The following is a 16,219-nucleotide window of genomic DNA, read 5'->3' on the forward strand; positions in this document are numbered from 1 at the left end:
TGTCAGTTAGGACTAGAAAATAGCAGAGCTAGAAAGATGAGAAGGCAGGTCTGTGGGACTGCAGGGTATGTACCCTACTCCTTCTACTAGGATGTTGTAAGCTTAGTCCTGAAGTAGAATCTACTTAGCTTGTTACTGTATGTGATTAGTTACAGTTAACTACAGGAGCAATAACACTCCTCCTCTTCAAACACATTCAAGCTATGGTAGATTCTTTATAGCATACAAGAAATGTGTGCAAAGAGTGTACATTATTTTCAGTCAATATAAGCTATCAGTTACAAAATGCATTCATTTTTCTGAACATTTATTGCTTACTATACAAGGTACTAAGGGTCCCCATGCTTAATTAATTCAGGCTGATGGGAGAATATAAATTTAATTAGCATGTACACAGGTACTCAAGCAGTGGACACACAATCTGTGCATACAGGTACACACTTGATGAATAATTTAGATGATCCTCAAATACAGATATATGTCACCTCCACCCACAAGTACTTTTTTGTGTGTGGTGCTATGGGTTGAATCCAGGGCCTTACATATGCTAGACAAATGAGCTACCATTGAGCTACATCTCCAGCACCAAAGTACTGGTTTGATATATAGCTGCCACCGATGAACCTATGGAGAAACAGCTTAAGGAACCTGCACATGGTAGATGTACATGTAGTAGGTACTAAAATACATATTACAACAGCTACCCACAATAATTACAACCTATATGCATGTAAATGTTTGGAAAGCAGTACACTACAGGGTCACAAATTGGCAAACAGGTGTTTTACACAAAAGTCACTGGTGGGTGATGGATAAAATGCACTGTTACTTAAACATCCAATAGTTAAAATACAAAAACAGGGGTTAGGGAGATGGTTCAGTGGTTAAGAGCACTTGTAACTCTTGCATCCAGCACCCACGTGGTGGTTTTCAATTATCCATAACTCCAGTTCTAGGGAATTGGACGTCCTCTTCTGACCTCCACTAATACCAGGCACACATATGGTGCATATACATGGAATAAACAAAAATGTAAACATCCTGGCTTTTTGTTTTTTGTAGCAGTAGTTGCACAAAAGTATATACAACCTTAGTGTTTATACAGTTCAATGCATACAGAACAGCTGAAAGCATTCATTAAAATGCTGATGGCCAATTATGCTGGGGTAAGCATAATATATTTTTACTCTAAGTGGGATCAAAGCTTCTAAAAATCCACATTCTCTGGGGAGTGAGGAGTTTCCTGCTTTCCTTTAAAAATAAACCAGCACCAACAAAAAATCCCAGAGGTGTAAATCTGGTAAATCTTCCCCCAGTAGCGGGCACAATGAACGGGGGAGGGGGGGAGGCGGGAGGGGGCGGAGATTCCTCGAAAACGCCGCCTTCCGTGGTTCTCACAGAAAAGACCTGGGAGAAGTAAAGGACATTGGGGAGGAGCTGAAAGCCTGCTTGGGATCTAGGGCGTGTGCGTGCGCGTGCGCGAGCGTGTGCGAGCGCGCATGGGCGCGTACCAGTTCAGGCCCACTACCTATGGGCACCAAGCTCCTCTTCCGGTTTGTCTAGAGACTGCGCATGCGCATCACTGGCCTTTAAACGTGCACCGCCGGTCCATCCGGTAAAAGGATCCGGTAAACACATTACAATTTTGTTCCTCCGCCACTGAGATGAACTATTTTCTCTCTGTCTGGTAAATACTTTTAACTAACCACCTCCAAATAAGGGGTCTGTAACATCTGATTTAGCTCAGTCATCACAGAATGAAGGCTTCCTAGGATTTATTCTGACTCAAAGTAAATAAAACTCGGAGAGCCACCTCGCGGAGGGATCTGGTTTGTTGTGGTGAGGTGCAGAGGTGGGGGGAGGAGACGCTGACAAACCAAGATGGCGGTGGCGGCGATGAAACCTGCGGCGACTGGGACATAACTGTAGTAGCGAAGGCTGCAATAGTTGGGAGGCAGCGGTAGGGTGTGGAAGAAACGGAACAGGATTAAGGGCCGGTAATAGGAACCTTAGCCTGAGACTTTTTGAGTACGGCACCCGCCCCCCTCGGCCCTTTACGGGCGGTGGCCGTCCTGCTTAGGGCCTAGACTCCGAGAAGTGCCTCGGTTTCAGACAGCGGCGGCGGCGCCATGAGTCCTTAAGGGCGGTCTGAGCCCTCCTGATCTCTGGCCCAGCCCTCGGGCCCACCATGGAGCTGGGGTCCGACGATTTCCTACCGCCGCCGGAGTGCCCGGTGTTCGAGCCTAGCTGGGCCGAGTTCCGAGACCCTCTTGGCTACATCGCGAAAATCAGACCCATCGCTGAGAAGTCCGGCATTTGCAAGATCCGCCCACCTGCGGTAAGGCCGGGAGCTGATGGTCGCCAGCGGCGAGCTTGTGGGTGGATCCGGGTAGCCAGTGGTGAAGTCCCGGGCGGAGGGCAGCAGGTGTGGGAAGATGGATTGGCTGGAATCTTGTGGATGCCTCGCGAATCGGAGGAAGGGTGCTGGGGTCAGGGCTTCTTTCGTTTTGTGGCATTCAAGTAATCTGGGTTTGAACCCACTCCCACCCTGCTCCTGAGAATTTCTCTTGGTTCAGTACACAGATGCTTAGTGGGCTGGGGAGAGTTCGTAGGGAGGCATGAGAATACATGTCTTTCTTTGTATCATCTAGATCAAAGCTATGCTAAGTAAGGACTACTGTCATTTTAAGGCAGGCTGTGTGGTGTAGTTTAAAGATCACATCTTTAAAGGGAGACAGACCTGAATTTAAAACTACTTTAGAAGGTTAGCATCTGTATGACCTTGGGCATGTAAGATAATCTCTGAGCCTGTGAATTGTGTGCTAGGAATAATTAGATTAAACTAGGTAACATAGTACACTCTGGTAAGTGGTAATTACTGTGACTGTGAAGGTGCTTGATGTGGTCATTGGTTTGATCCTACGTGTGTTGACTCATGTTTACTCACACCCTGTCAGGCCAATTCATCTATGGTAATATCCTGGCCTGATCAGTCAGGAAATCATTCTCACAGTAGGTGCTCTTTCTGGCTCCTCAGAGATGGGTTTAGGAAATTGTTCCGTTTTCTAGTTGAAGGCAATGTCAGAGCTTTCCTGCACATGGTCTCCACGGACTTCCTGTGGAGAAATTTAGACCAGTTAGCTTGGTATGTCCTCCCTCAGAAGATTTCTTTCTACTCTACCTCTGGCCAGAATGTAAGTGATCCTGTAAGATAAGGCTTTCTTGGGTTCTCAGAAACAGTGGAGCTATGGAAATCTCCCTTGGTTCCCAAATATTAGTAGAAAGGACCCTATTTTTGGTACTAGTCCTGACTAGACCAGAAGTTTTCCAAAGGCTAGGACAGGCTGCTGCCTTGCTGACACCGAGGAGAAACGATGATCAGTGTTTGGGACCACGTGGCATTTGGTGGGCTGGATTCAGTTTGCTTGCAGCAATGTATTTTGGAGGAGGTGATTCAGAATGTGGAGTCTATTCCCACCTGAGAAGAGCACCACAGGTCTCCTTATCCACCGTAAATGTTTTTGGTGCCCTTCCACTGGCTGCTTTCAGATGCATCCTCTAGGCCCTAGGGTCTAGGAAGTGTTGGGTAAGCTCATTTCTTCCTTGTTGTAGCCTGGCTGCAGGTGTCTGAGGATGCTTTTGTGTGGTGAGAAAGTCATATAGCTGATAGTAACAGGTCAGGAAGGCCAGCAGAAAGGAAAGGTTAGACTCCTGGATCGCCTTAAGGAAAATTCCTTGAAGTAGTCAAGAGAGGCAGATCTGACATGGGATAACTGAGGTCACAGTTTCCCTTTTTCTCCCTTGAGCTTTTGGGCAGGTTGGCCTTATATAGGTGCTATTACCCTGTGTTGGGGGACCAGGATGGGAAGGAATGACAAGTCCATGGTGTGTGTGTGGCCACAGGGACTGTCCTTCGCTAGGCTTCTTTTCTCTGCTCCAATAGCGTGTTTCTTTCCAGGCCAAGAGACCTGACTCTGTTTTTGTTGTTGTTGATGATTTTTGTGTGGGCGCTCCCCGCTTTTCTCTATCTCCCTTTACCCACCTTTGGGCCTTAAAGTGTCTGGCTTTCTTCTGTTTGGAACTTGAATTACTCACCCAAGTGATGCTTGGGCCCAGGATGCAAACCTGTGTGTGAGTAGGTATTGGAGTTTGTCTTGCAGAGGTGCTTTGCAGTTTGAATTTCCGAGCATAGGACATGGATGGGATATATGCGAGCATCACAGCTTCTTGAATTAGATAGCCATCCTGGTAGTTAGCATACTCTGCATTCCATTATCCTGAGCATGTGTACTAGTATGAGACTGAAGAGCTTTGCTAAACCTTGCCATCTATCTGTTGCATCGATAGCTCCTGCTTTAGGATTTCAGTTCTACATTCTCCTGTCAGGTGCTTGATGTCGCACTGATTCTTTAGAACTTGGCTGAGCAGGAAAAAGGGGTGCTTAGAGTTTTGGATTTGAGCACCTTTCTGTCTGGGTTATCTGTGCTGATGAGAGTGTTGTAGTTTGGTAGAAGGTAAGAGGTGTGGGGAGTTCCACTGGGCTTAAGCCATACCATTTTAGCCTAATTTTTTTCTCTCTCCTGCTTTACTCAGCCTCAGGTGCTTTCTGTCTACTACTGTGGGTTGGGGAAGAACATACGTACTTGCAAATATGAGAGAGCATGCATGCAGAAGAGATCAACAGCCTTCTTTCTCTTTTCCCGTTCCTTTACCCTCCTTTCATATGTATGCACTTGGATATGAATGCTAGTAGCTTGGTGTAGTGCAAAGAGCCAGTGATCGATCATGGGACAGGGGTTCTGGTGTTGGCTCTATTATTGCTAACTAGCATATAATTTCTTCTCGGGGTCTTACTTTTCCCATTTGTAAAATGAAGACATTGATCTAGGTTATTCTAGGCTCTTTTGACCACTTCTTATACAACAGAACTCCCGGGAAGAGAGGACTGTCTGGGGAAGTATTCAGGAGGCTGTTGGGAAGGGGAGTCTTCATAGCTGTCGTTTGGGTAGGACAGAAAAAGCTCCAACTTGGCATGGTAAAGCTTTTCCTGCTTTCATTAATTTTTCTTGGCTTCCCCTCCGTAAATCCTTGCATTCTTTGCCACAACTGTTAGGCTTCCCACTCCCAGACTTCCTTCCCTGCTTCTTATACCAGGCAAGTATATGAGAGAGGACCCACAGGAAGGACACTTTTCAGACCTGGTGAGTGAGTAAGATGTGCAGATTCATGTTCCTTGGTCTTTCCTGCAGTGTCTTCTGTGACTCTTTAGCTGAGAGAACAGACATTGACAGCCTCAACTGTTAATTCCTGCCAGAACCAGAGCTGAGTTACCCCGCATGGGTATTCATGGGTGGGGTCAGACTTAGACTTCAAATGTCTTGTCAGGAAACCAGGGCCAGAATTCATATGCCCACCTTTACAGATAGAAAACAGATTCAAAAGAAAAACAAACAACAACAACAACAACAAAAAAGGTAGCTAGTTACTAGTAGAGCTACAACATGAACCCAGGTCTTTTGACTCCAGGTCCTGCGTGGTTGCCAGAACTCTGGGCTTTGTGTCCTGCCTAGGGAAGGGTGATGATACGGTGTATGGAAGGAGGGTTTGTGGTTAACTGTTTTGAGCCTTTTGTACTTGTTAAAATCCTAGCACTTTACTGTTGGGAAAGACTTAGAAGTTTACCAGGGCATGTAATGAGGCCTTGCATATGGATCTGAGTACTCTTATGCCCTGTTATAAGTCCTGGGAAGAGTTGGGAGTGCATCTGTTCGTTCGGATGTTTGCCAGGTTGATGGATTTAAGTTGTCTGCAAGTTTTAGGAAGTGTTAATGGAATACTGAGCTGCTTTAGGTGCACTGTGATCTTGCATTAAAGTGGGATAATCCAAGTTCCTTTCCCCTTTCTATTCTCCTAGGATTGGCAGCCACCCTTTGCTGTGGAAGTGGACAACTTCAGATTTACTCCCCGAATCCAGAGGTTGAATGAGCTGGAGGTGAGATTACGGCTGGTGATGGGGTTTGGAGAGGGTTAAGTGTGCCCAGGACATAAAAGAAGCTTTGGAGCTCTAGATGTAAGGGCAGGGACAATGCACTTTTTTTTCTGTTTTTTCCAGATGGTTTCTCTCACAGAAATCCTCCACTTGTCATTGTTGTCCCAGTCCGTGTGTGCGGTCATTCTCCCCCCCCCACACACACACACTATTAAAGGCATGCATGCAAGACTGCCTCCTGGCCACTTTTTAGATTTGATAACCCAAAGGCTGGAGATGTTCTTTTCCCACAAAACTTTTCTACTTATAAATTTTCCCTGTCAATACCTACCCTACCTGGGTCAACAAAAGGTAGCTGTGTGGCTGGTCGAAACCTCTTCCCTCCTTGCCCAGCTCACTGTAGCCTCATACCTAATTTATCCATGGCTTTGTGCTTCCTCTTTCCCCCATTAATATGCATCTTTGAGCCTTTTTAAATATTCTAGTGGAGTATTGGGCCCAGCTGAACACCAATACCCTAAATTTTGCTTGTTTTTGAGACCAGAATTCTTCAGCATTGGCACTATTGACAGTTTGGATCAGATTTGTTTGTTTGTTTTGGTCATGGGGTAGTTGTGTGTGAATGTACATGGAACACAAAATTGTTCCCCATTGAGAACTACTGCCCTAAACTTGGTCTAGATATTGTTCCAGTCAGAACCAGAGTAATGTGTTACAACTAGTGTGAGTTCCTTGGAGAAATAAATCTGACCCGGTCTGTGGCTGGTACAGCTGTGGCCAGGTATTACCTAGCACTGAACAAGGTCTTCCAGAGATTTCATGCTAGTTAATGAGGGGAAGGAGGAGCAGACATGAGGCCAAGTTTGGAAACGTAAGGGGTTCATATGGAAGGTGTTCTTAGCCCCTTAAGGATTCTCACTGCCAAGGAACTTTAATTCACTTTTTGTTTGTTTTGTTTTGTTTTTTTGAGACAGGGTTTCTCTGTGTAGTTTTAGTACCTTTCCTGGATCTCTATCTGTAGACCAGGCTGGCCTCGAACTCACAGAGATCCACCTGTCTTTGCCTCCCAAGTGCTGGAATTAAAGGCGTGTGCCACTACCACCTGGCTAATTCATTTCTTACCATAAGTAGACCTTAGTTCTTCTCTACCTAGGACTCAAAGAACTGACTAAAAAAGAAAAGGGCCTCTGTCTCAAGTGATTAAGTTACGAGCTTAGGACCTTTGGGAACCCTTCTTAGGCCAGTGAGATTTTAGGTAAGCATGGGAAGCCTTGTTCCTAGGCTCTTTCGTCCATATCAGGTCTTGAGTTAGCCAGATACCATTCTGTTTCAGTACACCATCTTAGTTCTTCAGACCATTCTCATAATCCAGCCACTACAAAACAATTTTTGTGGTACAAAAGGAGATGAATGTGCTATTTTGGAGCCCTGTATAGAACTTAGATGAAATTCTAAAGTTTCCAGAGGGTCTTAACTGCTCTTGTTAATTAAGTCCATATCTTTGGGGTAAGTGTACTATTTTCCTTTTCCCATTTTTTTTTATTTTCTGAGACAGTGTCTCATGTAACCCTGGCAGGCCTCAAATGTAATGGAGACTAGAACTCCTCATCTTCCTGCCTCTACCTTTCAAGTGCTGGGATTATAGGTGTAAGCTACCACACCTGGCACTTATTTTCTAATAAAAATATATGGGGATGTAGTGAGTAGTGCTCATTTGCTCAAATGCAGGAAAACAGTAGTGCAGAGAGAAAGCTAAGCTTAGAGTTATTTGATATTTCTGTATCTTAGTGCTTGTTATGTGACTTAACTCTTCTGGTCCTATTTCTTCATCTGTACAAGAGACAATGATACACAAACGACTTTGTCAGGAGAATGAGAGAGAGAATATGTGTAGACTCTTATGAGCTCTGGAGGATGAGAGAGAAGTGGAGCTAAGCACTGTCAGAGGCCAGAGCTGATTTCACTGGGAGAAGTCTACTTTGTTCCTTTCCTCTCCTAAGTTGGAGCCAGGACATGGGTCACTGTGAAATGTCGGCAGTGGGATGGAGTGGTGGTGGTAATGGATGGGTGGCCAGTGGTTTTGAGCCATTTCTTCTTTAGGCCCAGACAAGAGTGAAACTGAACTATTTGGACCAGATTGCCAAATTCTGGGAGATCCAGGGCTCATCCTTAAAGATTCCCAATGTAGAACGGCGGATCTTGGACCTCTATAGCCTCAGCAAAGTAAGAACAGGTTTTTCTCAAATATTCCCCAACCCTATCTCAATAAACCCTTGCTACTCTAGGCCCCTTTTGGTTTGGATATTGGGTCTCTGGGCTATAATGGAAGGGGTAGACTGGTAGCATAGCAGCATGTTTTCCCACCTCTTGCAGCAGTTTGAGATTGGGAGAAGGGATAGCTCCTAGTGAAGGGACAGGCTGCAGGTGCTTCCTTACCCTTTCTGTAGGCCTGCTTCTACATGTTCACATACGTAGCTCATCATGTCCCTTCTTGCTGTTCCTTTCAGATTGTGGTGGAAGAAGGTGGTTATGAAACTATCTGCAAGGACCGTCGATGGGCCCGTGTGGCCCAACGCCTCAACTACCCACCTGGCAAAAACATCGGTTCCCTGCTACGCTCTCACTATGAACGCATTGTTTATCCCTATGAAATGTACCAGTCTGGAGCCAACCTTGTGGTAAGGATGCCAGGCTGTGGTGGAGTAAGAAAGTCTTTATCCTCGGGCACATATTGGCACACTTCTTTTGGGGGGGGGGTTGGGGTTTTTTTGTTTGTTTGTTTGTTTTTCGAGACAGGGTTTCCCTGTGTAGCTTTGTGCCTTTCCTGGAACTCACTTGGTAGCCCAGGCTGGCCTCGAACTCACAGAGATCCACCTGCCTCTGCCTCCCGAGTGCTGGGATTAAAGGCGTGCACCACCACCGCCTGGCCTTGTTTATTCTTAATATTTATTTATTTATGTATTTCTATTTGATATGTGGTAGGCTAGCCTAGAAGTTAGCACGTAGCTAGCCCACTTACCACTTACCATGTGGCTCAGACTGCACATAAAACTCCTTTTTGGTGGCGAGTCTGGAGGTGACTAATAGATAAGTCCTCCCACTTCAGTTCCCCAAGTGGGTGATTTCAACTGCCATGGCATTGTTGTCTTTTTTTTTTTTTTTTTTTTTTTTTTTTGGAAACAGGGTCCTTCTATGGCCCAAGCTGGTCCCAAACTTTGTAGGCAAGGATGAGCTTGAACTCTTGATCCCCCTGCTTCTACCTTCCAGGTCACTGAGATTATAGGGGCATGCACCACCATGCTGAGTTTAAGCAATATTGGGGATCAAACTCTGGCTATGTCCATGTTAGGTAAATACTTTAACAACTGAGCTGCGTCCCCAGATCGATAACTTGAGCTTTATATTTATAAATTGCATTTATGGTGTGTGCATGCAATGCATATGGAGGTCAGAGGATCATTTTAGGACTTCAGTCTCTTCTTCCACCATGTGGGTCTGTGGGATTGAACTGAGATGCTCAGGCTTGACAGCAGGTACCCACTGAGCCATCTTGCTGGCCCCTTGGCCTTGAACTCTTGATTCTCTTTTTCTCAGCCACTAAAATGCTAGGATTACCAATGTGTACCACCACATACTAGTACTCTTAGTAAGACTGGTTCCATGGATTGGCGATTAGGAAACTAGACCTTACCCTTTCCTAGTGGTACTTTTTTGTTTTCTTATAGAGTCTATTGTCGAAGTCCTATAATTAGTTATCTGGGCTTAGTCCCACCAGAGGGGGAAAAAAAAGAAAAGGCCTTGTCAGTGGCAGGAAGATGGCTCATTGGGTTAAGGTGCTTGCTTCTAAGCCTGACCTGAGTTCCACGTGGGATACACATGGTGGAAGGAGAGAACTGACCCCCGAGGGCTGTCCTCTGACATTCACATGCCACGCGAATAACAGAGACACACACACATAAGTAAATGTTTAAAAAAAAAAAGAAAGACAGAAAGGAAGAAATGGAGAAGGAATTCCCAAAGGTGTTAGTGATAAAGGCCAATTAAACTGGGGCTATTAGTGTTGATCAGGGGTATAGGCCACAACTTTGGCCATTGGATGAAGGTGAAAGGAAGGTCTTTCTCTGGGGGTTGAAATTCCATGCCCTGTGCCTTACTCTTTACTTATCCCTAGCAGTGTAACACACGTCCATTTGATAATGAGGAAAAAGACAAGGAATATAAACCCCACAGCATCCCCCTTCGACAGTCCGTGCAGCCTTCTAAGTTCAACAGTTATGGACGGCGGGCAAAGAGACTACAACCTGATGTGAGTACTTTTCTTCTTACCACTAAAGGGGCTTTGGAGGAGAAAGGGTCCTGTTGGCTGATTGAAGCTGTGCGCACTGTTGCACTTTCTTCATCTTTGCTCTACTCAGTTGAATTGGAGATCTGTTTGTACTAGACTTTTTATATATATACCCTGTGTGCCTGGCTTGTTCCTTTCTTTAGTCAGCCTGCTTAGAGTAGAAGTCATCTTATTTCTATACCCTACCTGCAGGCAGAGAGGATTATATGCCACACTCCCCCCCCCCCCCCCCCCCCCGCAAGGAGGAGACAACAGAGAACAATATATACACTATGTGCTCATTGAGGAAGATTAATTTAGTAGGCCATATTCATAATGTCAAACATTGTTTTACTTTTTTTTTTTTTTTTTTTTGGAAGACAGGGTCTCACCTTGTAAAGGTGACTGGCCTAGAACTTGCTATGTAGACCAGGATGTCTTCAAACTCTCAGAGATCAAGTGCTGGGTCAAAGGCATGCACCTCCTACACCCAGCAATAATGTTACTCTTTATTTATTTATTTTGAAATATTTTTTAATTGGAATTGACTTAATTAAATCATTTCTTCCCTCTTTTCCTCCTTCTGTCCCCTCCCAGTTATCCTCCTTCAAACCATGTCCCCTCTCAAGTTGATAGCCTCTTTTTCTTTGATTATATTTTTTGTGTATATACATGCAAATATGCAACAAATATACATATAAGTATATGGTTTCAAAGCTGATCACTCTGCATTGGACAATCAAATAAAGGGGCTCATCCCTGGAAGAAGCTAATTCTTCTCCTAGCAATCAGTATTTGCCTGTAGTTCTTTGTCTAGGGATGGGACACCATGAAATTTCTCCCTTCCTCCATGTTAAAATATCCATTGGTATTGCCATTGTTCTGGTCTTGTTTATGCAATCTTTTTTGTTTTATTTTGGTTTGTTTGTTTGTTTGTTTTGAGACAGGGTTTCTCTGTGTAGCTCTGGCTGTCCTGGATCTCACTCTGTAGACCAGGCTGGCCTCAATCTCACAGAGATCTGCCTGCCTCTGCCTCCCAAGTGCTGGGATTAAAGGCGTGCATCACTACCGCCTGGCTTAGATTTGTTTTTTAATTATGTGCATGCACATGTGTTTTTGTGGAGGCGTATGAGCATGTGAATGCAATTGCCCACAGAGGCCAGAAGGAGGAGTCTGATTCTTTGGACCTGGAGTTACAGTTGATTAATTGTGAACTGCCTGCATGGGTGCTCTTAACCACTCGGCCATCTCTCCAGCTCTTGAAATTTTTATATTTATTTGAAAATTTCATGTATGTATACAGTGTATGTTGATCATATATACCTCTCAACCCTCCCCCACACACACTTCCTCTAGTACCCTCTTATCACATCTCCCAACTTCATATCTTCCTTTTATACTTTTAATTAATTAATGTTTTTAACTTGTTGAATTTAATTTGTATTGTTCATTTGTACATGGCTGTATATACCAGGGCATGAGGAACCTGTTAGTTGCCCTTCTCCTTCCCCTGGCAGCTGTCAACTACTAATAGGTCCTCAACTAGAGATGGGACCTCATGAATCCCTAATTTTTTTTATGATTATTATTAGATTTGGTATGTGTGTGTGTATTTGTGTGTGTCCATATCTGTATTTCTGCCTTGGCAAGTGTGTACTAGAGGACAATTTATTGGAGTTGGTTCTTCTCTACCACCTGGGTCCCAGAGATTCAACTCAGGTTGTCAGGCTTGATGACAAGCAAGCACCTTAACCTGCTGAGTCATCTTGCTGGCCCTTTAAAGATAAGACTTAGGACTTTGCCTAGTCTTCAAAAATTAACTCTAAAATTTTGCCCTGGCCCATCTGTGCATGAGTTCTTGGTACAAACTTGGTGGTGTGTGTGTGTAAGTAGATATAGATATGTAGATATAGTTTGAGCTTTTCTTTTAGGGTTAGGCAGCCTGCTCCAGATAGTAGTCTTGATACATTTCCTGCTTTCTTTGCAGCCGGAACCCACAGAGGAAGACATTGAGAAAAATCCAGAACTGAAGAAGCTACAGATATATGGTGCAGGTCCCAAGATGATGGGTTTGGGCCTTATGGCCAAGGATAAGACTCTTCGGAAAAAAGGTAAGGTCTAAGATACTGGGGATGACTTCATATGGAGAGGGGAGGCAGGACCATAAATGTCTCAGATTTAAATGTAGAACCACTTTTCTCTCCTACAGATAAAGAAGGGCTTGAGTGTCCCCCCACTGTGGTGGTAAAGGAGGAATTAGGTGGGGATGTGAAGATGGAATCAGCCTCGCCTAAGACCTTCCTAGAAGGCAAGGAGGAACTGAGTCACAGCCCTGAGCCCTGCACCAAGATGACCATGAGGCTGCGAAGGAACCACAGCAATGCCCAGTTTGTAAGGACCCAGCCCTGACTTCCTAGAGCTCTGCTTCTCATCCCTTCAGTGAGCATTTCTCCAACATGGCACTGGACTAGGTTGCATTAAGTAGAAAAGTGGGTCTAGAGGGCCCTGCCTATAGGTAGCTTACTTAATTGGGGAAAACAAGGCCAGCTAATTTGGAACAAAGAACAAGAAAGAGTAAGCAGCTACTGTCCATATAAAGTTCTAGAGGGGTCTAGCAAAGACTCCTATTGTCCAGTGCTTCAGGTTAAAGGCTAAAATCTTCATTATCATGCATGATCCAGTCCCCGCTGACCTCATTGTCCAGCACCGCCTACCTCAATTCTCTTCTACAGCTGTTATGAACTATTTGTAGGTATAGTCTTTTTTTTTTCTTCAAGAGATGAGCCTTTATTTCTTTTGTAATCCTGTGTTCCTTGCACATACGGTTTCTTCTGCCTCAGAGAATTTCTCTTTGTGCTCTGCTCCAGTTGCCAAGCACTAGCTTCCTTTCAAGTTTCAGGTAGCTTCAAGTGTCCCCTTCAGAATGAAGTATTTCCTCCTGGAAGTCCTCCCTCATCTCTAAATAATAGAGAGTTGCTTCCTTCTCTAGGTTCCCACAGTATTTTTTGTTTGTTTTTTGTTTTTTCAAGACAGGGTTTCTCTGTGTAGCTTTGCACCTTTCCTGGATCTCGCTCTGTAGACCAGGCAGGCTGGCCTCCAACTCACAAAGATCTGCCTGCCTCTGCCTCCTGATTAAAGGCGTGTGCCACCACTGCCCAAATTTCTTATTGGCTGCTATGGCAGTTTTCAATTTTTATGAACATTCTAAAATACTGTGTGCCTTTTGAAGGCACATACCAGATCTTCTTCATTTCTGTGCCATAGAATGCAATGTTTATTGAATGAATAAAATGAGAAAATTGAAGACTAATAAGACTGTTCTTGCAGGGTGGTGGCAGCACACACCTTTAATCCCAGCACCGGGAGGCAGAGACAGGTGGATCTCTGTGACTTCAAGGTCAGCCTGGTCTACAGAGCTAGTTCCAGGACAGCCAAAGCGACACAGAAAACCCTGTTCTCAAAAAACAAAACAAAACAAAAAGACTGCTCTGCTCTCTATCTACTTGTTTGAGGAAGGTAGTACATGCATGCAGTTGAACTCCAGACCTTGAATGACTAGCTTGTATAGGGCCATGAACAACCAAGCCAGCAAACATCTCTGGCTTCCAATGGCGAACTCTCTGGAATAGGATATTGTCTGGAGGGGCCTAGTATTTGAAGATTGGGCAGGGCCTATATTGATAACCTTTTGCTTCTCTTTGGCAGATTGAGTCATATGTGTGCCGAATGTGTTCCCGAGGAGATGAAGATGACAAGCTTTTGCTGTGTGATGGTTGTGATGACAATTACCACATCTTTTGCCTGCTGCCTCCTTTGCCTGAGATCCCAAAAGGTGTCTGGAGGTGTCCGAAGTGTGTCATGGCGGTAAGACCTCCCCAGTCCCAGTCCACATGGAATATCTTACTTTCCTTTGTATAGTCTAAAGGGAGCCTCCTACCTCAGCTATATATAATATTATGTTTGGGGACTTCAGATTGAGGCTAGGCTTTACAGAACTTTGTGAGAAAGAGGAAGAGAAAATGTAATTTATACTCCTGTCTTATGAGAGCTCCCAGACTACCTATGGGGTATTACAATTAGATGGGCTGTGTGGTGATGAACTATGTGTATTGTCATGTAAGCAGATGTTAAAACTGATGTTAGAAACCCTCAGTTGTAGTAGTTGACCAGATAGGAAAGGTAGGGTTTTTTTGGTTGGTTGGTTGGTTGTTTTGTTGAGATAATGTCTCACTCTGTAGCACAGACTGGCCTCAAATTCCTATCAGTCCTCCTTCCTCAGCCTCCCAGAGCCTGAGATTAAGAGTAGTGATAAGGGAAGGATGTCAAGAATGAGCTTTAAACGACAGGTTTAACTATTTATCTGTAGCTAGACCATATAGGTATTTTACTGAACCTAGGGCCTTGAGCATACTAAGGAAGTACTCTCTACCGCTGAACTATAGTTCCAGCCTGTATCTTCTTTGTGATTTTTGTTTTGAACTCACTTTGTAGCCGAAGCAGGCCTGAAACTTGTAGTCCTCTTTCAGCCTCCCAAGTAACTGGAATTGGGGGCTTGCGCCATCAGTCCTGGCTAGAAATTAAAAAAAAAAAAAAAATGTCCTTTTGATTCCCAAGTATTTTTTTCGGGGGGGGGGTTTCAAGACAGGGTTTCTCTGTGTAGCTTTGGAGGCTGTCCTAGATCTCGCTCTGTAGACTAGGCTGGCCTCGAACTCACAGAGATCCGCCTGGCTCTAGCTCCCGAGTGCTGGGATTAAAGGTGTGCGCCACCACCACCCGGCAGTATTTTCTTTTTCCGTCATATATATAATTATCTTTAAGACACTTAAAAAAACTTGTTCTATACCTTATAAAGACTTTCAACTTCATACCTTTTCTTTATTAAATGAATTAAAGATACAAAGTTTTCATCAAATGAGTATAATGATTACTCACTTTCCTCCTGTTAGGGTATTTAGATTTGGGTTTCAATGATCAAGGTAGTAGAAGTAGGGAAACAGTATTTTGCAGGAAAAAAGATACTCAGGAGAGAAAGTGCCTAGGGCAGGTGCGTGTAGTGCGGTAAGGAGGAGCCACAAGCAGCAATGCGAGCCAAGTACCCGAGATGTCTGACAGTCATTTCATGGCTTTTCCACCTTCATCTATACTCTCCATGCTCCTCTACATTTCCCTCTGGGTTTGTGGGCCTCGGGGTTTGAGTAGCTAGGGTTACAGGCTTGTACGACTGTACTTGACTTAAGAGTTTGGGTGTGTGTTTGTGTCAGTGTTGAGGAATGAGCCAAGAGTTTCATACATTCTGGGCAAGTGTTTTGACATCAGTAAAAGGAAGGAGGAAAGGGGCCAAGAGTATAGCTCAGTGGTAGATGCCTGATTAACATATACAAGGCTCTGGGTTCAAACCCCAGCACCCCAAAAAAGAAACATAACAGAAACAGTATTAGAAGACATTCCCATGGAGAATGGACTCCGTGAGTATGTTAGTAACTTTCCCATTGCTATAAAGGTGTCGGAGAGAAACAGTTTACTATTTGTTTAGCTATGTGTATTCTACTTTCTATGTATGAGTGTTTTACCTGTGTGTACCTTGCACCGTGTGCATGCCTGGTGCCCACAGAGGTCAGAAGAGGGTTGTGGATCCCCGGAATTGGAGTTGCAGGTGGTTATGAGCACCATGTGGCTGTTGGGAACTGAATCTGGATCTTCTGCAAGAGCAGCAAGTGTTCTTCAGCTGCTGAGCCATCTCTCCAGACCCTGAGAGAAACAGTTTAAAGGAAGAAAGATTTTGGCTTACAGTTGTAGGCATTTCAGTCCATCATGGTGGGAACATGCTTATAGTACAACTCACATTATGACAGCTAGAAAGCAGACGGAAAGACAGTGTTGGACCGGGGAAAGATATTGCCTCCCAG

General features: G+C 44.5%; 1 protein-coding gene across 4 annotated transcripts in view; it reads left to right on the top strand.

Moving 5' to 3' along the window:
* The first annotated feature begins 1,857 nt into the window (after positions 1-1,857).
* The window catches only part of Kdm5c (lysine demethylase 5C), a 37,203-nt gene continuing 22,841 nt past the window's right edge, over positions 1,858-16,219 (top strand). For 2 of the 4 annotated variants that reach the window (XM_036174239.1, XM_036174241.1), the window contains exons 1-8: positions 1,858-2,338; positions 5,915-5,992; positions 8,090-8,212; positions 8,497-8,667; positions 10,161-10,295; positions 12,301-12,424; positions 12,523-12,704; positions 14,019-14,177. In XM_036174239.1, the coding sequence (XP_036030132.1) occupies positions 2,189-2,338; positions 5,915-5,992; positions 8,090-8,212; positions 8,497-8,667; positions 10,161-10,295; positions 12,301-12,424; positions 12,523-12,704; positions 14,019-14,177 (1,122 nt within the window). In that variant the 5' untranslated portion in view covers positions 1,858-2,188. The remainder of the gene's footprint in view (positions 2,339-5,914; positions 5,993-8,089; positions 8,213-8,496; positions 8,668-10,160; positions 10,296-12,300; positions 12,425-12,522; positions 12,705-14,018; positions 14,178-16,219) is intronic. The other 2 variants (XM_036174240.1, XM_036174242.1) reach the window with 1 other exon arrangement.

Source organism: Onychomys torridus, chromosome X, assembly GCF_903995425.1.
Source record: "Onychomys torridus chromosome X, mOncTor1.1, whole genome shotgun sequence".
NCBI lineage: Eukaryota > Metazoa > Chordata > Mammalia > Rodentia > Cricetidae > Onychomys > Onychomys torridus.